At 39.3% G+C, this 24628-nt stretch overlaps 1 protein-coding gene across 1 annotated transcript in view; it reads right to left on the reverse strand.

Annotated features, from left to right (window-relative positions):
• The window catches only part of HAO1 (hydroxyacid oxidase 1), a 63147-nt gene that overhangs the window by 10744 nt on the left and 27775 nt on the right, over positions 1 to 24628 (reverse strand). The window contains exons 3-5 of the mRNA XM_069548044.1: positions 20891 to 21146; positions 11498 to 11673; positions 1590 to 1681 (exon numbers count right to left, since the gene is read on the reverse strand). Of these exons, the coding sequence (XP_069404145.1) occupies positions 1590 to 1681; positions 11498 to 11673; positions 20891 to 21146 (524 nt within the window). The remainder of the gene's footprint in view (positions 1 to 1589; positions 1682 to 11497; positions 11674 to 20890; positions 21147 to 24628) is intronic.

Here is a 24628-nt window from a genome sequence, read left to right on the forward strand (position 1 = left end):
GGTACTTGTTGCTGCTAAACCAAGGCTTTTCTATTGCATATCTAATGACTCATAATATTTAATATTCAAAGACCCCCTCCCTAACCTGTCCAAGCAGGCATATTTCTCAGACTCCCAACACCCGCCAGATACTGCAGATAAAATGGATCCCTTGGTATTCCAAAAGAATATCTCAGTCTTTCCCATTTCACTTTTACACTCACACTAGTGAAAGCAGGGGTCCATATGCGAACAAAGCAGAGGTGAAAGGCAGCTGCAATCCCATTGCCTCATCTAAAGAAATCCTGGACACATTCTCACAGTGGACAGCGTATAAGGGACCCTCACGCCACCTACCTACAGCTTCTGGCTTTCGTTCTAGATCAGGGATCCATGAAGTACACCCCTGGATATATGTCTGTCTCCATGACTTTTGATCCATTTCTGGGCTCCCCAATCCTTTATCTTAAAAAAAATCCTTTATCTTCGCTCCTGGCCTTGGGAGCCAATTGCTCACTTTAACCATTTTAACTCTATCCCACACCATTCCAGCCAGTTAGTTTACTTTTATATCTGGATTCTGACTCTGATTTGTCTGGCACAGGGTATATAGTACATACAAATTCACATTGGATCTCCTCAGTAGCTGTCAAAAATACTAGTGCTTCAGTTTTCCTGGTCCCACAAGATTCTGATAGATGGATTCAGGATGCAGACTGGGAATTAGGATTCTTTAAAGTTCCCAAGAGATTCCAGTGTGCAACCAAGGTAGTTCAAGCTTCAATAGAGAGGCCTGTTTACAAGAAATCTCTCCCAGGTTACAGGATTTCTGCCTCCTTTCCTCACCTGCCCTCACTCTGAGCTCTTCAGCCCCCACCTCCAAGAAACTCATGGCATAATCTTTTCTTTCCTACTCCAATTTACAATACTCCTCTCAGTATGTCTATAAATATAGGACTAATCCCTGCCTACAAATGGCTACTTACTTAACACAGACAACTTTTATAATTTTACAAATAAATAGAATAATAATCTAATTTAGGTAGATGCCCATGTGCTTGTGCACATGCAGAGTCACTAAGTCATGTTCGACTCTGCGACCCCATGGACTGAAGCCCATCAGCCTCCTCTGTCCATGGGATTTTCCAGCAAGAATACTGGAGTGGGTTGTCATTTCCTTCTCCAGCAGATCTTCCCAACCCAAGGATTGAACCCACATCTCCTGCATTGGCAGACACATCCTTTACCACTGAGCTACCAGGGAAGCCCAATTTAGATGGGTGTGTGTGTGTGTGTGTGTGTGTGTGTGTGTGTGTGCTGAGTTGCGTCTGACTTTTTGCAACCCCATGGACTTTAGCCTGCCAGGCTCTTCTGTCCACAGGATTTTCCAGGCAAGAATACTGGAGTGGGTTGCTATTTCCTAGTTCAGGGGATCTTCCAGACTCGGGGATCGAACAACTAAACTTAAAATCTGAGATCTTACATATATTCCTACATATTCTATCTTGAGTATTCATACAAAAATATATATACAAAGAGGGGTAGTCACAGAGATGGTCAAAACTGAGATAGAAATGGGAATTCCAATGGAGGCATTTGCCAAAACTCACAGTGGCTGGCACCCCGTCAAGCTGTCGAGCCCCATGATTTGACACCAAGATCCCATCCAAACCGTGTTTAACTGCCGTCTTGGCATCATCACCTAGAAAGAGTAATACAACCACGGTATGGAAAAGGCAACTGAATAAAAGGCTTGAATTTTGAGGCCAAAGCATCCCCATCAAAGGGGGCCTGGCCTGTACATATGTATCTTGCTCAGAAACTTTAGCACAGACATATACCCAAGGGTTAAATCTAGAATTATACTGATGATTTCTTTGGCCAAAAAAGGTTAACATTTGAAACAGCTTAGTGATGAAATAAAACTATCAATAGATGGTAAACTGACATGCAGTTAAAATGTATTTATCCTCATAAGGAAATACCCTTGCTCAGTTTATTTTTATTATTAACAAGATTAAATTATTTAGCATTCAACATAATTACTCCCTCAAAATTTGGATACTATAAAAGAACATATAAGTAGCAAACAGTTTATGTGTAATGGATGATGAACAAGTCTATTTCAAAAATATTCTTTAATACAAAGCTTTAACTTCAGTAATTATTTTAAGTAATAGTGTTTTATAATTAAATGTATTTTGTCCATTGAAGCATATAAAAATATAATATTTAAATGATATGCTACATCTTTAACCATTCTTCAATATATATTGACTTTTGAAAATATGGTTTTAAATTTGACTAACATTCTGAAATCAATTTCAAATATTTTTAAAATATTTTACATCTTTAAACTATTATTTTCAGCATTCTCCCAATAAAAACTATTTGCTAACCGAATCATGAAAAGAACGCTGCTTCTCAAGTTTAACATTCAAAAATAGCCTAAGGTTTTAGTGAAATCAGATTGTAGAAACTTAAGCAGATAGATACAGAACATTGTATATATTTATAAATTCAGTGATGGAGATCAAGTGCTGACCTGACTAATGATAATAAAAAAAAGATTCATAGGAGAATTTGTAATTTGAATTATTTGAAAATTTTATCCTTTAAACCACCATTTTCCAAACTGTGTTTCATGGAATTCTTAAATATTTCCACTTTTCAAAATAAAGCTAGAAATGTTTTTCTTCTAAAATTATAGGCATATGAAAATGATAAACCCATGTGGAATAGACAATGTTTATATCCTTAAAAATTCACAGGTTGAAGTTTTAACCCTCAATGTGATCGAATTTCCAGATGAATACTTTGAGAAGTAATAAGGGTTAGATGAGGTCCCAGGTAGTGCTAGTGATAAAGGTCATGAGGGTAAGGCCCTCATCATGGTATTAGTGGCCTTACAAGATTACACCAGAGAGATTGTTCCTCTCCCTCTCCACGCACACAAGGGAGAGGTCATGTGGGCACATAGCATCAAGGTGATCTCTGCAACTCAGGGAAGAGCCTTCACAAAAACCAACCATGCTGGCAACCTTATCTCAGACTTCCAGCTTCCAGAAGAATAAGAAAATAAATTTCTGGTTTAATAATATGGGGAGGGAGGTGGGAGGGGGGTTCAGGATTGGGAACTCATGTACACCTGTGGTGGATTCATGTCAATGTATGGCAAAACCAATACAGTATTGTAAAGTAAAAAAATAAAATAAATAAATAAATAAATAAACACTCCCTTTCTCAGGTATTACATTTTGTTATGGCCACTTGAGCTGACTAAGACATTGTGTCATCATGATATTATTATTACTAGCAGAGAATAGTATATACAAGGAATATATACTATATAGTGTGCTAGCTAAGTTGCTTCAGTTGTGTCTGACTCTTTGCGATCATATGAACTGTGGCCTGTCAAGTTCCTCTGTCCATTGGATTCTCCAGGCAAGATACTGGAGTAGGTTGCCACGCCCTTCTTCAGGGGATGGTTCTGACCCAGGGATGGAACCCACATCTGTTTTGTCTAACATGCATTGGCAGGCTGGTTATTTACCACTAGCACCACATGAGAAGTCCGTATACTATATATACTATATTATATATATATGTTAGGCTTCACAGATGATGCTAGTGATAAAGAACCCTCCTGCCAATGCTGGAGACGTAAAGAGATGCGGGTGCTATATAAGAAATATATAGTGTGTGTATGTGCAATGCCCTTCAGTTCAGTTCTGTTGAGTTGTTCGGTTGTGTCCAATTCTTTGTGACCCCATGGACTGCAGCATGCCAGGCCTCCCTGTTCATCACCAGCTCCAAGAGCTTTCTCAAACTCATGTCCATCAAGTAAGTGATGCCATCCAGCCATCTCATCCACTGTTACCCCTTTCTCTTCCTGCCTTTGTCTTTTCCAGTATCAGGGTTTTTTCCAATGAGTCAGTTCTTCACATCAGGTGGCCAAAGTATTAGAGCTTCAGCTTCAGCATCCGTTCCTCCAATGAATATTTAGGATTGATTTCCTTTAGGATTGACTGGTTTGATCTCCTTGCTGTCCAAAGGTCTCTCAAGAGTCTTCTCAAACACCACAGTGCTAAAGCATCAATTCTTTGGTGCTCAGCTTTCTTTATAGTCCAACTCTCACCTCCATGTGTGACTACTGGAAAAACCATAGCTTTGACTAAATGGACTTTGTCGGCAAAGTAATGTCTCTGGTTTTTTAATACACTGTCTAGGTTGGTCATAGCTTTTCTTCCAAGGAGCAAATGTCTTAATTTCATAGCCACAGTCACCATCTGCAGTGATTTTGGAGTCCAAGAAAATAAAGTCTCTCACTGTTTCCATTGTTTCCCCATCTATTTGTCATAAAGTGATGGGACTGGAAGCCATGGTCTTAGTTTTTTGAATGTTGAGTTTTAAGCCCACTTCTTCACTTTCCTCTTTCATTTCATCAAAAGGCTCTTCAGTTCCTCTTCAGTTTCTGTGATAAGGGTGGTGTCATCTGCATATCTGAGGTTATTGATATTTCTCCCAGCTTGTGCTTCATCCATCCTGGCATTTTGCATGATGTACTGTGCATAGAACGGGGAGGGAGAGGGAGGTGGGTTCAGGATGGGGAACACGTGTATACCTGTGACGGATTCATGTTGATGTATGGCAGAACCAATATAGTATTGTGAAGTAATTTTTTTGAAAATTAAAAAAAATAAAATAAAAGGCAGAGACATTACTTTGTCAACAGAAAAAAAAAGAAGTTAAATAAGCAGGGTGACAATATACAACCTTGATGTACTCTTTTCCCAATTTGGAACCAGTCCGTTGTTCCAAGTCTGATTCTAACTGTTGCTTCTTGACCTGCATACAGATTTCTCAGGAGGCAAGTAAGGTGGTCTGGTATTCCCATCTCTTTAAGAATTTTCCAGTTTGTTGTGATCTACACAGTCAAAGGCTTTGACGTAGTCAATAAAGCAGAAATATATGTTTTTCTGGAACTCTCTTGCTTTTTCCATGATCCAATGGATGTTGGCAATTTGATCTCTGATCCCTCTGTCTTTTCTAAATCTAGCTTGAACATCTGGAAGTTCTCAATTCAAATACTGTTGAAGACTGGCTTGGAGAATTTTGAGCATCACTTTGCTAGCGTGTGAGATGAGTGCAATTGTGCAGTAGTTTGAGCATTCTTTGGCATTGCCTTTCTTTGGGATTGGAATGAAAACTGACCTTTTCCAGTCCTGTGGCCACTGCTGAGTTTTCCAAATTTGTTGGTGTATTGAGTTCAGCACTTTCACAGCGTCATCTTCCAGGATTTGAAATAACTCAATTGGAATTTCATCACCTCCACTAACTTTGTTTGTAGTGATTCTTCCTAAGGCCCACTTGACTTCAGACTCCAGGATGTCTGGCTCTAGGTAAATGATCATACCATCATGGTTATCTGGGTCATGGAGATCTTTTTTTGTATAGTTCTTCTGTGTATTCTTGCCACCCCTTCTTAATATTTTCTGCTTCTCTTAGGTCCACACCATTTCTGTCATTTATTGCCCCCATCTTCACATGAAATTTTCCCTTGGTATCTCTAATTTTCCTGAAGCCTTTATCATTTGGATATTGGACATTTTAAACAGTCTTCAAGCCTCTCCTTCATTTAATCATATTTAATGATTAAATCATTTAATTATTTCTATTTGTCACTTTGTTTTATATTTTGGGAAATATCCTTGACCCTCTTCTTCAGTTAACCAGTAATTTTATTTTTAATTCCAAAAATCACGTTTTTAATATTTGGAAACTCTTTTTAATGTTCCAATTTTCTTTTCACAGCAGACTCTTCTTATTTAGACATATTTTCAATCCCTCTGAATCTATCCTTTGGAATCTTTAAAGTTCTTTTCTTACTTTATCTCTTTCCTCTGCCATCAGCTTTTCTGTAGATGTACCATGGTCTTTTATGTTTTGGAATTTCTGAAATGCCTTGTGATGCTAAAGGCGGAGTCTCCCCTGGGCTAGAGCACAGACCCTTGGGAGACCCTGTGCCTGCCAGCTCCTCACCACCCTCTAAGGCACCAGCAAGACCAGGCCCCTGGACACCCAGGGACCCCAGCAAACCTTACCCATCTTCAGCAGAGTCTCCCCTGGGCTAGTGGGTGAGTGTCACAAACAGAACTCCAGTGATTCCTCTGGTTTTCAGCTTCCACTTTTCATCCCTTCTCTCTGTCACACTTGCACTCTAGACCCTAGAACCCCTCAGGCACCCTTGATATGACTTGCTCCTGCCTTCAGGGTTCTCACAAAGACTCTCTACAGGAGCAGTTTTCTTTTCATTTTCCTGCTGTCAATATCCTCCCTTTACCTTTTGTTTCTTTCATAAATGTCTTGAAGTTTCTCTGCTGTTTGTGCCTTCCTTTCCTTTGCTGTCATAAGTGTTATGCATTCTTGGATTTCTGTACTTTAATTTCAGTAAGGTCTTAAATTTGATAAAAGGGTACATATGTGCTCAATCTATCATTTTGAACTAGAAACCCAATATGCTCTCACACTATCATTTAAAAACATGTTTAGGAAATGGTTCTCTAAAGACACAGACTTGTATGCTATCCAGGAGAACTTTCTATGATGATAGACATGTTCTACATCTGTGTGGTTCCATACAGTAACACAAATAGCCATAGAGTAATAGAAGTGTGGCAATGTAAGTGAGAAACTAAATTTTACTTTTGTTTAATTTTAATTTACTTGAATAGCTGCACTTGGCTAGTGACTGCCATATTGGCTAACTGAGTTTTAATGTTTGCATGGGTTTACCTACTCTAATAAAGAGAGGTACCATGGTATTTTTTTATGTCTATATATATCTATAAGTAACCTTAACAAACAATGTAAAATGTAATTGGAATTGCTCTGGTTATCTAATTGTATGTGTGATACCAAACATAAAAATCAAAAGTTAAAATATTAAAATATTTGAAATATATTTTATGAACCTCATGATTGAAGATATATGTAGTCCTCTGATTTATAATGCAAATACTTGCCACCAGGTAGCCATAATCTGTGTTTTAAGATATTGAATACTGTCAATAAACTGATCCTACACAGTATGAAAAAGAGATTAACCCCTTAGGCTTGGTAGTAAGGACACCTAGATTTGAATCCCATATCTGCTACATGCTTCCCATATAAGTGGCAAATTACTTAACTTGTTTGGTGCATCAGTGTACTAAACCACAAAATGGGGATAAAGATTCAAATATGATTGGTTTGTGGATTAAATGAGTTGAATGAGCTCTTAGAAAGTACCTGACACATGTTGAGCACTCAGATAAATATGATTATTATTATTTTCAGCTGAAGGTGCAGGGAATATTAACTAAGAATATGAGTAGGTAGAGGAAGATTTATTTGTTGGATACTTTTGGCAAGTCTATTTAAGTTTTGTTTATAACAACAAATTTTCATCATAGTGAGGATTATGGTTATTATGAGCTTTTCATTTTGAAGGAAGTGCTATTCAAGTCTTAGTTTGTTGTCTTCTATCATCTCAAATTCCCAGCACTGCCTGTGTTCTACCAGGCAGTGCTGGGAATGTAGGGAGAAATCACTGAAAGGTTTTCTCAGAAGACGGGATCATGAGTATGTAGAGAAAAAATTAAAGTAATCATTTATGACCATTTATGCATCCTTTCTTAGTTGTTTATGTAATCTTGTTCACATTTTATTTTAACCCAGAGAGAAAAACAATGTTTTCTTAACGAGAGTCAAAGTGATCATAGCAAATGTTCATGAATCTTGGATATTTTCATTAACCTTTAGAGTTTACTGGTATGACATTCCAAATTTGTTGATTTGCCAGTTAACACACTAACTGATTCACAAACACAACAGTCAATAGTGAATAGCACTGTTTGCTATCTTATTAATATATTATTTCCATACTTAATCTTAAATACCAAAGTAAGTGCTCAAGATTTAGAGTAGTATTATCTTCTATCTATTGTCAAGGCCTTGAACAATAGACATATAGAAGGACTCTATGCTATTTCAGCAGGAGCTTAGTAACTAAATCCTAGCCTCATGGCAGCAGCTTTGAACACAGTTCAGGAACACTGAGTGAATATTCTTTGAGAATGTCTTTAAAAATTATAGATAGGATAATAATGAGTTAAAGAAGTTTCTGAGAAGGCAAAAACCACTAGAGAAGTGAGATAGCCTAGTTTTAAATTTTTTAATTAGAAAAAAAATCTAAAAAGCACAAGCCTTTGTTTATAATGCCATTTGTTAGCGTGAGTTCTGAGGAAAATCTAACCCTGTCTTGAGTACATATTTGGAGTTTGTGTTGAGATTTCCAAAGACAGAGTTTAACCACAGCAAGAGATTGCATCTTGCTGTTTTACTTGCATTCATTAGAATCCAATCCTTAAAACAGCGGTAAGAGGGGATGTTTCATTGAGATCTTCTCAGTTGCTGTGATTTCTTATTCCTACAAACATAATCTGTACGTTTCTGGTAAAAGGAAAATGAAAAAAGAGAGATGACTCTTAGTCAATCCATGCAACTTCTGGATGAAGATCTGTGAAATAATGAGACCTGGAATTCCCAGAATAGGCCTCACGACTCCCGCCTCCCCTCCACCAGACTGAACCTATGCACCACTTAATGTAGTTGTTGTCATAGTGATGATTCTTGTTTGTTAAATAGATGAAGTAAATAGTTACAGAGAAGCTAGACAATGTAAACTGCACATGTACAAATACGTTATTTCCTTTCAAATGCCAAATGCCCAGTCTTTCCTTCTCTGGCTTTTGAGCTCTCTCTAGTTATAGATATTCATGCAGTTTTCCCTAAGTATTTCACTCAATGAACATTCAGGCTGTCTACTGAGTGAAAAACACATAACATATGGATAAGAAAGAAAAAAGAGTGGTCCTTGGTATAACGGCCACAGAATGATGTTCTTGAAGTCAAAGCATTTTTCAGCATAACATGTAATAGTAAAGTCTCATTCAATAGATTCACACCATATCGTAGAGGACAAAGTTGTAGAAAATTAAGTATATTGGGAATCCAAAATTGAAAAGTTGGTTAAAAATTAAATTGGTGATTTTACCCCAACTGCTGTGAGCCTTCTGTGATGAGAGTTATTAAATACTTGAAACAGCATTTTTCGAATAATTTCTAATTATTTTTAAATATTTTAAATAATATTTTAGTAATTTTCTAAATGGATTACACCCTTTCAGTTTTCTTACTGACACTACTGTGAAGTGAAAGTGAAAGTAGCTCAACCATGTCCAACTCTTTGCGTCCCCATGGACACTACAGCCCATGGAATTCTCCAGGCCAGAATACTGGAGTGGTAAGCTGTTCCCTTCTCCAGGGGATCTTTCCAACCCAGGGGTCAAACAGAGGTCTCCCACATTGCAGGTGGATTCTTTATCAGCTAAGCCACAAGGGAAGTCCAAAAATACTTTGAAGTGGGTAGCCTATCCCTTTTCCGGTGGATCTTCCCAACCGAGGAATCAAACTGGGGTCTCCTGCATTGCAGGTGGATTCTTTACCAGCTGAGCTACCAGAGATTAGCCACAATTCTTGCTCAGATTACAGCAGTTTCCTAAATTGCTTCCCTGACCACAGTTAGGCCACCTCCATTGAGTCGGCCCATTATACAAAGTTTGCTTTTTCTACATTGCTAATCTGATGAGGTTGTTTCCCTCATGAAGGTTCTTAGTGGTTCTCAAACATCTTAAAGTCTACATATGGCTTATATGGTTTAACACTCTTACTTGTGACTGCTGTATTTCGACATGACCGAAGTCTGAAAGAGTCTTTTGACCTGATGTCATGACAAAAGTCAAGGATCATCTTCCATCCTGGAATGAAACCTTCCCTAAATCACTTTTATAACTGTCCAAACACTATTTAATCTATAGTGCATAGATTTCAATTGCAGTACCTACAACATCTTATCTCACCCAAATTCTTGTTTTTATGTCTGTCCTCTCCAAGAATGAGATGTCCTTTGGCCAAGGATCTCAATTTATTATCTTTTATTTTAGCACACAGTAAACATAATAAATGTTTATGAAATGAGTGATTGAATAAGCGAATGAATGAGCAAATAAATGGGACAGATCCTTTAGGTTAATATTTCAGTACCTACAGTGGAATATAGCTACAGGAAGTAGCACTAACAGTCACGGACTACAGTATGAACGAAAGCAAGGTCAGCGAAACTGTTGTTTAAAGGTGTCTATAATATCAGTATATACTCAAAAAAGTATAATCCACAGAAATTTTGAACTGACAATAGTCTATAGAAAAGAATATAACAATGTCTTTTAAAAGCACAGATTAAGACAGATCAGGATTTAAACATAGCTCCACTACTTAAAAGCTTCATTGTGAAAAATGAAAGTTGCTCAGTCATATACGACTCTTCATGACCCCATGGACTATACAGTCCATGGAATTCTCCAGGACAGAATACTGGAGTGGGTAGCCATTCCCTTCTGCAGAGGATCATCTCAACCCAGGAATCGAACCTAGGACTCCCACATTGCAGGTGGATTTTCACCATGTGAGCTACCAGGAAAGCCCAAGAATACTGGAGTGGGTAGCCAAGCTTCATTAGGCCCATTCTTTTACTCACATTAGCTTATTTTTGTGTCCATACTATTAAATAAAGTCGGGGGCATTCCCAGAGCTTTATAAATAAGGGCCATGGTACTCATACATATTCAAGTAAAACTAATGAAAAAGTTTTGATTCTAAGTCATAGTTAACCCTGAGATAAATTAATAGAATCTCTCGTCACAGAGTCACTTACTTAAGTATTTCCATTTGAAATAATATGTTTGGGGCAGTTATCTACATAACAGTATTAAATGTTTTCAAAGGCAAGAAAATATTTTTGTGGGTGAACACATTTACATTCCAAATTATTATATTCATTGGTACCTCCCTGTGGGATTTGCATACATGTGGATACTAGGGAATTTGTCAAATTTCTTAACAACCACGGCTTGATATTTGAAGATTTTAACATTCTAGTCCACCATTCTCTAAGGAGAGGTGATATGGGATTCCACACTCAAAAAATCAGCTCTAGTCATTGGTACTGGGAGGGAACAGGAGAAAAACACAAAGGGCTCTTAAACATATCTGGCTGTCATAATATCTTCCCTGGGAGTTCTTATTGATCTGAGAGCAGTTGTTGGCAGCTTTCAGCCAAAGCAACAAACTCAAGACCCTCTACCTAGGTTTTGCCAAGCTCTGTGATTCAATGGCATCCAAAATAAGGCAATCCCACCACTTTAGAAAAAGTAACTTTTTACTTCATAAGAGCCTTCTTCTCCTTCAGAAGGAAGAAACATTTATTCATTAATGTCAAATGGGAGAACTGAGAGATGGATTTATATTTCCATATTAATTATTTGGAAATAATTGATTATTTTCCCTTAAAATATCATGGTCATATCCATAAAGAATCATAAAATCAGAATGAACTCAGGTAGAGGAATAAACAAACCTCTCAAAATGCCTTTTGCAACAATGGGCAGAGATGTCAGTCTTCTCAGCCATTTAATATCCTCCCAGCTGATGGATGGGTCTATTGCTTTAGCCACATATGCAGCAAGTCCACTTTTGTCTCCAAAATTTTCCTTAGGAGAAAATGCTAAATCACTGGTTTCAAAATTTTTCATCCTGAAATAAAGAGATACATAAAATGAGAAACTTCCCAAATTAGAAGTATCTTTACAGTGACTCATTCAAAGAAAAAAAAGAAGGGTACACTTTTCAAATCAATTGACTGTTCACTCTCCAGGTTGATCACATTTATGTTTTTGTGTTTTGATGAAGGAGTCCAGGCTAAATGTGACAACTTAGTAGACTTGATTGGTCACTTAAAGTTTATTTTGCATCTTATAATGTAAGATTTTTATATAAATTTATATCTTTTTATATAAGTAAGTCAGATTAAAGGATAAAACTTTGGCCAAGTTCAAATATCTCTACTTTTTTAAGCCAGTCTGTGAATATAAACAATCAATTTGATGCTATTTTCAAATGCAATGCATACTAAATCATAAGATGAACATTTGCATGGTGCATCACAATTTACAATGGGCATTCATATACCCACAATATTTAAAAAACTTTTGGAAAATAAAATTCACACTCTATGATTCCTATTTTATACAGAAAATAAAACCAGAATTGTAGAACAAGAGGCCCCCATGTATTAACTAAGGCAGCATTTGGGTTTCAAACTGGTCTTGACCCTTTCTTTTTTTTTAAGAATTTTTTTTTCTGTGTCGATCATTTTAAAGTCTTTCTATTTCATGCTTTGGTTTCTTGGCTGTGAGGCATGTGGGATCTTAGCTCCCCAACTAAGGATCGAACCTGTACCCCCTGCATTAGAAGTGAGGTCTTAACCACTGGACCACCCGGAAAGTCTCAGTGTCTCTGACTCTTAATTACATTCTCTTCACTCAGATCTCAACTGCACTCTTCAGTTACATTAGACTTCAGAAATCTTCAAAGTCCTTGTGGAAAATTCTAGAGGAGATTGGAAATGCAGTATTAACACCTTCTATCTGTGGTCACTGTAAGCTCTTCTCCTTGTCTTTTTCTTTCTTCTTTCAGCTCTTTTCCTGCTACCATATTGATGGTGGTGGTGCTGGTGCTTGGTCACAGGGAGAAGTGAAAAGTGGTTCCCAGCAGATAAGCTGTCAGCTCTTGCTTTTTTCTTCCTCTGTTTACTTGCTTTTTCTGTCTTCTGACTCAGAACCCCCAATCTTCTAGACATTCCTGACCAGGATATGAGTTTTCCAATTATCAAGAACTTCCTTACCTTGCCTGAGGTGTGATGGTTAGTTTTGTCAGCTTGACTGGGCTAAGGGATGCTTAGGCAACTGGTAAAAGATTACTTCTGGATATGTCCATAAGGATGTTTCTAAGTTAGATTAGCATTTATATCAGTAGATTAAGAAGAAATTGGGCAGGCATCTTCTAATCTGTGGAGGTCCCAAATAGGACAAAAAGGTGGAAGACGAATAAGTTCATTGTCTCTGTTTGAGTAGGGACATCCATTGTCTCCTACCCTTCACATTGGAGCTATTGGTTGTCAAACCTTCAGGTTTTGACCAGGACTTACACTATGGGCTCCCAGTTTGGGGACCCTTCAGACACAGACTGGGACTTATACTATTAGCTCCCCCCATTCTTAGGCCTCAGGTTTAGGTTGAAACTACTCTGGCTTTCCTGGACCTACTCCTACAACCTGGGCCTCCAGCTTGTAGATAATAGATTGTGGGATTTCTCAGACTCCTTAATTGTGTGAGCAAATCCCTTATAGTAAATATCTCTATAGATACAGATACAGATATTTAGATATGGACATCCTGTTTCTTCTGTTTCTCTGGGGAACCTGACTAACACATACGACTTTTTCTTACTCCTGGGCCTGAGTCACCCTCAACACAGCAGACTCAACTTGTCAAGGATGTTGGTATACACATAACCCAGCTTCTTCACCCCTGGGCAGATTAACTCTGAGATAGATTCTATAAGATCTCCCAGAGTTTCCCAGCAGGATTAAGCTTCAGTTGCCCATAACTGTGACTGTCTTTGTAACATGCCAATTGTTGGACCACCTCCCCTCCCTGATACCTCTTCCCCACTCCTCTACCAATATTCCTACCATCTTCTAAAGGTATTACTTTTACTTAAATCAGTGGTTCACATTCTTCTCCTAAAGAAACATAAACTGAGACACAACCCCACTGAGTTGCTCCCTTCTCCTATGTCTAATTTTGTTAACTCATCTTAGAACAGTATTTCTCTAACTAATCTAGAAGACGCTTACTCTACACCTGAAGTCTTTTCTCTTAGTCTAATATCCCAATATCTTGACTAGATTTTGGAAGTTCTCCAAGCTAGGGACAAAGTCTTTTCTGCCTACGCCTCTGACCACTGATTGGATGGATGGCCTTCTGAATACACACTGGCACCACCCATGTGACTTAGCTGTCTGAAATCAGCTTAGCAGATTCAAATCCAACTGCCAACTTCATTTCTCTAAAAGGCTGACTTTGAATGATGACAGTGACCTAGACTCACCTTGCTCTTCTGCACATTATGAATTACTCTGCTAGCCAGTCTCTTCTTTGTGTTAAAGTGAAAGCTATATATGGATCTCTGGCTTAGTCATCAGTCGTTATTCCTTTCCACTGGCTCTGACATTGAACATAGAAAGTATCTTGGAGCTAAGGCTATAACAATTTTTATATGAACTTAGAAGTACAGAGGTACACAATTTTTACAAAACTAGGGCTTCCCTGGTAGCTCAGTGGTAAAGAATCTTCCTGCCAGTGTAGGAAACACAGGAGACTTGGGTTCAATCCCTGAGTCAAGAAGATCCCCTGGAGGAGGAAATGGCAACCTGGAAAATTCCATAGACAGAGGAGCCTGGTGGGCTATAGTCCATGGGGTCTCAAAGAGTCAGACATGACTGAGCAACTGAGTGCTGAGGTTTAATGCCTTTAACGTGCTTATAAATAGCTGGTTATGTAGCTTAGGCAGCATCTATTATCATAAGGCCATGGACATTCACATCCCATGTAACTGTCTTCAACCGCTAGCTAAGGTTTCTCGGTAAGGACTGACTGACTCAGGTGGCCGCTAAAGGTCACAGAAAATCACAAATCCATGAAAGTCATATTTGTATCCATTATTTGTTGAGGTTTAGTTTAGATTATAGCTGAAATACTCTGAGCTTCTTTTTTTAATCAAATCACTTAAGGCTGTACATTTTATCACAGATTTTGGCCTTCTGTGGTCATCCTAGTTTGAATTAAGCTATACCTAGTCAATAAACATACCCTTATTATTGGAGGTCTATTCCATAACTTAGAAATGATACTAAGTGATATTAAATTTCAAACCTTTAAATAATATTGTTAATAAGAAAAAGGTCCTGTCTGTCCATGCCACAGCAAAACCAGAGGGGAAAAAAGAATAATATCTGTATGAGTATATTCTCTGCATAGCACCCCACCCCCATCCCAAACAAGCTACAGTGTTTCAGCAGGGGTGGGGTGAAAGGGTGAAAGGGATAGGAAAAAACAGAAACATGGATAAAATTATATAAATAACTGTTGTTTTTCTTGGATGGCTAAATGCAGATCAACACTTGAATGAATGTTGCCTTACAGAAATTTCAGGGTACAATGAAGCCTTGTTGTTACTCTTAAACGTTGTTCAAAGCCAGAAGCCAAGAAAAAGTTTTCAGATATCTTGACAGAGACCCACGATGGAGCGTTTTAACCATGGCTCCAAAGGAAACCTCCATGAATGCTATTTTTATTAGAATTATGACATACACACAAAAAACACTTAACGCAGCTTCTGATAACCAAAGTATTTCATTTCATAAGGAAGGAAAAGGGAAACATCAAAATAATAACAAGATTACTTGGGACTTAATTCTCTGAATCCCAATCTGTTTAATGATCCACAGGCAAGGGATAAGATTTCTTTTTTGTAAAGGATTCATTGTGCCTTGAAAGGTCCCTAAATATATTTTTTAATCTAATATAAAAATGATTTTATTTTTTAGTAAGTTAGCATCATAAAAATGTAACAACTACTAAGGAAAGTTAACATTATTAAATAACCAATAGTAATGTCAGTAATGATGGCTATTATTGAGATATCATATGACATTAAAGAATAATGTTGTATGTCTCCACTGTGGGAAACACACTGCAAAATAACAACCAGTAGGACACATAATCGGAGAAGGCAATGGCACCCCACTCCAATACTCTTGCTTGGAAAAGCCCGAGGACGGAAGAGCCTGGTGGGCTGCAGTCCATGGGGTCGCTAAGAGTCAGACACAACTAAGCGACTTCACTATCACTTTTCACTTTCATGCATTGGAGAGGAAAATGGCAACCCACTCCAGTGTTCTTGCCTGGAGAATCCCAGGGACGGGGGAGCCTGGTGGGCTGCTGTCTATGGGGTCGCACAGAGTCAGACATGACTGAAGCGACTTAGCAGCAGCAGCAGCAGCAGAACACATAATATCAGTATAACATGAGAGACATTCAAAATACGTAATAGATATTTGTACAAGGAACAGCAACCTTTAATACTGTGATTAGGAAAACATTGCTATTTATTGCACAGCCCTGCTAACTTTTTCTTCCATGTGGCTGGGTATTTGGAAGAAAGGTTCAGGGCAAGGATTTTCAGTATGAGCTCAAACCCTTATTCAAATTCTTATTAGTATTGTTTTATTGGGTAAATCTGTTATGATCTAGTACATTTTTATTCAACATTACTTACTGAGCACCTACTATGTGCCAGTGTTTTAGTAAAACGATCAAAAATACTAGCTACCTAGGTTGACATTCTAGCTAGGGGAGTCAGAAAATAAACAAGAAACATAATCAACAGGTAATTTATGGAGCCTGTTAGAACATAAGTACTATACAAAATAAAGAAAAAGAAGAGCAGAATAAGAGGGATGTGAGCTGGTAGAGGCTTTACTTGAAAGTTTAAATATGATAATTGGATGTGGCCCCAATGAGAAGCTATCTTGTAGAGGAAATTGGCAGAGCTGTGTCATTTTATCTGTTTCCTGTTGCTGCTATAACAAGCGCAACCCTAGAGGCTTTCAGTTCAGTTCAGTTTCTCAGTTGTGTCCGACTCTTTGCGACCCCATGAATCGCAGCACACCAGGCCTCCCTGTCCATCACCAACTCCCGGAGTTTACCCAAACTCATGTCCATCGAATCGGTAATGCCATCCAGCCATCTCATCCTCTGTCATCCCCTTCTCCTCCTGCCCCCAATCCCTCCCAGCATCAGGGTCTTTTCCAGTGAATCAACTCTTCGCATGAGGTGGCCAAAGTATTGGAGTTTCAGCTTCAGCCTCAGTCCTTCCAATGAACACCCAGGACTGATCTCCTTTAGGATGGACTGGTTGGATCTCCTTGCAGCCCAAGGGACTCTCAAGAGTCTTCTCCAACACCACAGTTCAAAAGCATCAATTCTTCAGTGTTCAGCTTTCTTCACAGTCCAACTCTCAAAGTGACACAAATTTATTATAGTCTAGAGGTCAGAAATTCAAACTGTCTCATTGGACTAAACTCAAGGAGTCAATAGGGCTATTTTCCTTCCAGAGGCTATAGGGGAGAATCTCTTTCCTTGACTTTTCCAGCTTCTAGAAACCGTCTATATTTCCCTGTTTCCAGATGCTATCACTCCAACTTCTGCTTCTCTCATCGCATCTCTTTCTCTGACTGTCCTGCATGCCTCTTATAAGGTGCCTTTTCATTACATTAAGCCTCCTGTGATAATCCAGGATAATCATCTCCTCTCAAGGTCCTTAACTTAGTCACACCTGCCAAGTTCATTTTGCCATGTAAAAAGTAACATATTCACAGGTTCCAAGGTTCAGAACATAGGCATCTTTGGAAGGTTATTATCCTGCTTAATATTACGTGACTTAACATTGTAACTGTTTTCCTAACCAAATAATTTAGAGGCTATCTGCCATGTACAAAGTCCTCCTTCACAAATCGTTTTCTCTACTCTAGACCCCCAACCCAAGATCCCCACACTTATTTGTATCTCTATTCTGTTCTCTACCGTTCATCTTTATTTTGGTTTCCCAATATAAAGACAAGTAGCTTCATCCCTGATGTCAAAATGTAAAGGAAGTGAAGTTAGTTTGCATTGATTTGGGGAAAGAATGTTACAGGCAGAGGGAAGAGTCAGTTCTGAGGCTCTAAGGCGCAGGTGTGGCTGGCTCCCTGAAAAAACAGGAGGAAGCAGGAGATTCTGGGAAGAATGAATGAAGATGAGAATGCTGGCAATGAGATCAGAGAAGGGGGTGCCTCACCCGCCACTTTTACCTCCAGAAACCTGGGAAGACAGCGCGGTCTCATCTCTTTTGTGTGCTGTTCTCTGGCTGTTGTGGTGAATACTTTATTTCAGGGCCTAAGGAAGCACGTCCCAGGCAAATCATCAAAAGGGTAGGTGTCATGATTTACCTTGACCTTAGTCAATGATTGGAAATTTCTTTTAACTGCCTTAGTGCTGTCCCAAAGAGCCAAATTTTAACCCGAGGTAAACAAGCCACCGGCATGTGGTGTGGAGATGGACTCGGGTCCCTGACTCAGGGCCTCAGGAGAAATCTGGTGAACTCGCTTCAATCCTCGCCTCTTCCGGAAGCGGATGCGAATTCGCCTTACTCCCCCTCAGTCTCAGGGACCTCTGCGCTGCTCATCATGCTCACATCCGTGTGTTTTGTGTATGGACCAGGCGGAGATTACCAAACTCCTGAACTCTGGCTGGTCCCAGAAGCCAAAAGTCAGGACCCGCCCCCTTCTCTCCAGGCAGAGGAAGCCACGAGGGCTGGAAGGAGCCGCTGCTTTACAGACTCATTCTCCTCTGGATTTCCTGCCTCTCTCGCCTGCCAAACCTCATTCTGAACAGCCCGGCTTCACCTTCTATGAGTCAGGTCAATTGCGGAAAGAAACCTGATTTCATATCAGGCTGTAACAGATGAGCTTTTGGGCAGCACGTGCCCTCCAGCGGAAGCCGGGGCCTCCCGTCGTCGTGGGCTCTGCCTTCACTGCTGTATTTGGGCCCCAGGGCGCTGCACGCCACCACCCCCTCCCCCGAAGCCCACAGGGACAAACAGCGTCAGTGTGCACTCTGACGGCCAGGGCACCGGCAAAGGGTGTTTCCTGTGTTCCCCATAGCCTAGATGTGTGGCTCATTATTTGATCATCTTCAGAAGGAAGATGTGACAAGCTGGGGAGCCGTGGCCACTCCTCTGCACATTGACAGCTGAAAAGGGCCTTTGTCTCCTGGTCCCTCACGTCATCTGGGCAGGAGCCCGGGAGGAAAGAGGAGGGGGAAAGAACAGCAGCCTTCCTGCTCCTGGCTGAGTGGCCCTGGCAACCAAGGAGTAAGAGATATGGGCCAGAATTAGCACGGGTGTCATCCCCCATCTAAGTAGATACCACGTGAAACCTGTTTTGTTATCCAGAGCCAGAAACTGCTTCCTAAACTTAAGGAACAAACCCACTATATTATTTATTGTTGTTGTCGCTAGCAGTAGAAGTAGTAGTAGAACAGAAGAGGGAAAAGAAATAGCAAATTCCTATTCAAATGGTCAAAGGGAAACAACGAGGAACATTTCCTGTCAGAAGCTTAAATACTGGGAAACAACATTTTAGAAAGTCTAAAAACTAAGGTAATCAAAAGAGAGAAATAATGTGAATTCATATCAAGAATTAATATAGATTAGTAAGATTCCATATTTAGGACATTTGAAACCATCTACTTTCTAATGAATTTGGCAAGAAGTAGAAATATGTCAAGGATTTTTGTTTTTGTTCTCTTAGAAAGACAGGGTATTTGGGTAACTCCATGTCTGGGATGTGTGGAGCAGGGTGATTGATGGCTGTCGGGGGAACACTTCCTCATTCTGCCATTGGGCCATTGAGGATATTATATACAGAAATAAATCCTAAACCTACCTGGAATTATCACAGAGATAACATCACACAGCTCATTTATATATGGTTTAACAGCAAGATTTTATGCACAGTAGCTTATGCTTAAATAGGTATACACACAGAAGAGCTATATGACAGACAAGACTATGAACTTACATGATGGTTGGAAGACATTCCATTCTCTAATATACTTGGAATCCTGGCTCTCAACAGTCTTCTTGTCCTTATGTGGAATGCTGATTTGATTTTGAATCTTTTAGATTTTGGATCTTTTAGAAGGATTAACTTTATATGCAGACATAGTAAGCAATAGTCCAGTGAAATGAGGTCTAGGATTCCAAAGAAGTCATCCCTCATTTCTTGTACTCTGGTGGACGATTTGAAATCCCATCATCAAAATGTCCTCCATTAAAACTAAGATTTTGGTTCTGGTCAAAATAGTTTTAGCCCTAAAGTCTATCGGCCAAACACTGGTATGAAAAACATAAGGGCAGATTTTGATAGGAACCAAGGGAAAGTAAAAACAAAGGGGAGGAGAGATTTGTAGCTCTGTCTTTTTCAGTAAACTCCACTGAGTTTCTAGTTTTGACTCAACATGATTCTAATCTTTTACAGGAAAAAGGACTATAATTCCTTGTTGATGGATCAGCTGAATGGCCTGATAAAACCATCACAGTTCAGTCTTAGATTCCTAGATATGTGCATTGTTTTCGCTGAGATGGATGAGTAAGTGAATGGATGAAAGAATGAATGAACCAGTAAATAAACTAGTGAATCCTGAACCATGGGTGAACCACAACAAAAGAGATATGTTACTAAAAGAAGTAAGAGATGAGGCAGCAAATATGTGACTTCTTTTGCCTCCATTCTTTTAGCTTTCTTCAATCTTCCCTGCCAGAGTTGTTCCAAATACACTTAAAAATAAAATTAAAAGGGTGCTTTTTTATTTCAACAGACAAAGAAATACAGTATTAGGATCACAATAGCAAGCTGTTACTTAAGCTAAATTAAGTATCTTCTATCTATATGGCAATTCATCCTACTCAAAGCCCTTAATACACTCTGAGACATAGATTTGTTTACTTTGACAAGTATATGGCAAATCCTGTCTCTGTCGTTATAGCTCAAGTATGCGACACTCACGTGAGGTGTGTGATTTCTGAGGATTATATGGATATTTGACAATGACACATCTCTAGAACCCAGATCTTATCATTCCTAGACACGATCTCATGCAGCCATACTTTGGGACCAACATTTTGTGAAGATCTAATTCCCTGGAGCACCCAAGTGGAAACTGGAGAAAGTCTTTGGAACTGGATCAAGACATGAGCAAACAGAAATAGAGAATAAGGGGCCCAGTGATCAAAGACCCATGGTTACCTGAGTTGGGGTGGCATCTTGAACCTGTTACGCACATCATCAAAGCGGTTGCCCAGGTAAGGTGTGTCCACCGTCACAAATATGGCCTTGTAGCCCATTCGCTCAGCCCTCTGCACAAGCTGCTTGGTGACCTCACGGTCCTTGTAGATGTACAGCTGAAGCCAGCGAATCGCCTCGGGACCAGCTTCTGCCACTTCTTCAATTGAGGAGGTGGCCCAGGAACTCAGCATCATGCCAGTCCCCAGTGACCTGCAGGCTGAGGAAGGAAAGAGAAGATCAAGACCAGTTTGGCATTTTCCCTACTCCAGTCTTCAAGTTGTGGTTCATGGGATAAAGACAGCTACAATGGCAATTCAGAAATAAAAAGTTGCATCTTTAAAAAGTTAGAAACATGCTTTCCTTTCCACACTCTGAACAGATATTAAGACAAAATTGACCCAAATGGCCAAATATGTGCTATATATAAGGATGAAAAAATTAGAAGCAACTTGAATCTCCAACCTTAAGGAGATAGATAAATGATAGTTCATAAAAAAATGAAATATACACACCCATGAAAAGCAATTTTTGTAATAGTTAATTTTATGTGTCAGCTTGGCTAGGCAATGGTTCCCAGATATTTGCTCAAATGTGTCCAGATGTTGCTCTGAAGATTTTTTTTGTTAAGAGATTAGCATTTACAGAAAGCAGATTACTCTCCATAATGTGAATGGGCCTCATCCATTCAGTTGAAGGCCTTGAGAAAAAGACTGACCTTTCTGGAGAAAGAGGGAATTCTGTCAGCAGATTTGCCTTTACATTCAAATACCAACTCAGCTTTTCTGGGGTCTTCAGTGTGCCAGCTCTAGATTTTGGACTTAGCAATTTATACATTTGTATGAGCTGATTCCTTGAATCTCTCTCTCTCCATTTCTCTATTTCTCTATTTCTCTCTCGTCTCTCCCTCACAGTCCCTCTCTTGCTCCTACTTCCTTCCCTTTAAGTTACAAGGAATGACATTTGCAGACTCAGAAAGTTTATCAAGGTATATTAAGAAAGCAGAGAATTCCCTGGTGGTTCAGGACTTTACCCTCTCACTGCAGAAGCCTGGTTTCAGTTCCTGATCAGGGACCTAAGTTCCATGCAGCAGGACCCCCCACCCTCCTCTTCCCCACCCAAAAAAATAGGAGAAGAAAGAAAAAAGTCTCCAAAATAACATGTATGCCATGATTTGTACGAATGTGATTACTAGTGTATGAACCTAAACAAACTAATTGTTAATGATAGGTCAGGGTGGGAGAGTTTATTTTCTCTTCCTTTAAAACTTTTTAAATTTTATCTTTTAAAATCTGTTAAAAATGCATTTTCCATTTACACTGTCATTTAAAATTTTATACAATTATATGTTAGACACTTCAAACAGACATCAGTCACCTCCCAATCTTTTAAACTAGATATCAGATAATACCCTGACCAGTAACACTGAAGAAGCTGAAGTTGAACAGTTCTATGAAGACCTACAAGACCTTTTAGAACTAACACCCAAAAAAGATGTCCTTTTCATTACAGGAGACTGGAATGCAAAAGTAGGAAGTCAAGAAACACCTAGAGTAACAGGCAAATTTGGCCTTGGAGTACAAAATAAAGCAGGGCAAAGGCTAATAGAGTTCTGCCAAGAGAACACACTGATCATAGCAAACACTCTTTTCCAACAACACAAGAGAAGACTCTACACATGGACATCACCAGATGGTCAACACAGAAATCAGACTGATTAAATTCTTTGCAGCCAAAAATGGAGAAGCTCTATACAGTCAGCAAAAATAAGACTGGGAGCTGACTGTGGCTCAGATCATGAGCTCCTTATTGCGAAATTCAGACTGAAATTGAAGAAAGTGGAGAAAACCACTAGACCATTCAGGTATGACTTAACTCAAATCCCTTATGATTATACAGTGGAAGTGAGAAATAGATTTAAGGGACTAGATCTGATAGACAGAGTGCCTGATGAACTATGGACGGAGGTTCCTGTCTCCATTGTACAGGAGACAGGAATCAAGACCATCCCCCAAAAAAGAAATGCAGAAAAGCAAAATGGCTGTCTGGGGAGCCCTTACAAATAGCTGTGTAAAGAAGAGAAGCAAAACGCAAAGGAGAAAAGGAAAGATATACCCATTTGAATGCAGAGTTCCAAAGAATAGCAAGGAGAGATAAGAAAGCCTTCTTCAGCAATCAATGCAAAGAAATAGAGGAAAAGAACAGAATGGGAAAGACTAGAGATCTCTTCAGGAAAATTAGAGATACAAAGGGAACATTTCATGCAAAGATGGGCTCAATAAAGGACAGAAATGGTATGGACCTAACAGAAGCAGAAGATATTAAGAAGAGATGGCAAGAATACACAGAAAAACTGTACAAAAAAGAGTTTCAGGACCCAGATAATCATGATGGTGTGATCACTCACCTAGAGCCAGACATCCTGGAATGTGAAGCCAAATGGGCCTTAGAAAGCATCACTACGAACAAAGCTAATGGAGGTGATGGAATTCCAGTTGAGCTATTTCAAATCCTGAAAGATGATGCTGTGAAAGTGCTGCACTCAATATGCCAGCAAATTTGGAAAACTCAGTAGTGGCCACAGGACTGGAAAATGTCAGTTTTCATTCCAACCCTAAAGAAAGGCAATGCCAAAGAATGCTCAGACTAACACACAATTGCACTCATCTTACACACTAGTAAAGTAATGCTCAAAATTCTCCAAGCCAGGCTTCAGCAATACATGAACCGTGAACTTCCAGATGTTCAAGCTGGTTTTAGAAAAGGCAGAGGAACAGAGATCAAATTGCCAATATCCGCTGGATCATGGGAAAAGGAAGAGAGTTTCAGAAAAACATCTATTTCTGCTTTATTGACTATGCCAAAGCCTTTGACTGTGTGGATCACAATAAACTGAAAAATTCTGAGAGAGATGGGAATACCAGACCATCTGACCTGCCTCTTGAGAAACCTATGTGCAGGTCAGGAAGCAACAGTTAGAACTGGACATGGAACAACAGACTGGTTCCAAATAGGAAAAGGAGTACGTCACGGCTGTATACTGTCACCCTGCTTATTTAACTTATATGCAGAGTACATCATGAGAAACGTTGAGCTGCAAGAAGCACAAGCAGGAATTAAGATTACTGGAAGAAATATCAATCACCTCAGATATGCAGATGATACCACCCTTATGGCAGGAAGTGAAGAGGACTAAAAAGCCTCCTGATGAAAGTGAAAGAGGAGAGTGAAAAATTTGGTTTAAACCTCAACATTCAGAAAATGAAGATCATGGCATCTGGTCCCATCACTGCATGGGAAGTAGATGGGGAAACAGTGGAAACAGTGTCAGACTTTATTTTGGGGGGCTCCAGAATCACTGCAGATGGTGATTGCAACCATGAAATTAAAAGACGCTTACTCCTTGGAAGGAAAGTTATGACCAACCTAGACAGCATATTAAAAAGCAGAGACATTACTTTGCCAACGAAGGTCCATCTAGTCAAGGCTATGGTTTTTCCAGTGGTCATGTATTGATGTGAGAGTTGGACTGTGAAGAAAGCTGAGCACCAAAGAATTGATGCTTTTGAACTGTGGTATTGGAGAAGACTTTTGAGAGTCCCTTGGACTGCAAGGAGATCTAACCAGTCCATCCTAAAGGAGATCAGTTCTGGGTGTTCTTTGGAAGGACTGATGTTGAAACTGAAACTCCAGTACTTTGAC

Source organism: Ovis canadensis, chromosome 13, assembly GCF_042477335.2.
Source record: "Ovis canadensis isolate MfBH-ARS-UI-01 breed Bighorn chromosome 13, ARS-UI_OviCan_v2, whole genome shotgun sequence".
In the NCBI taxonomy this organism is placed as follows: Eukaryota; Metazoa; Chordata; class Mammalia; order Artiodactyla; family Bovidae; genus Ovis; species Ovis canadensis.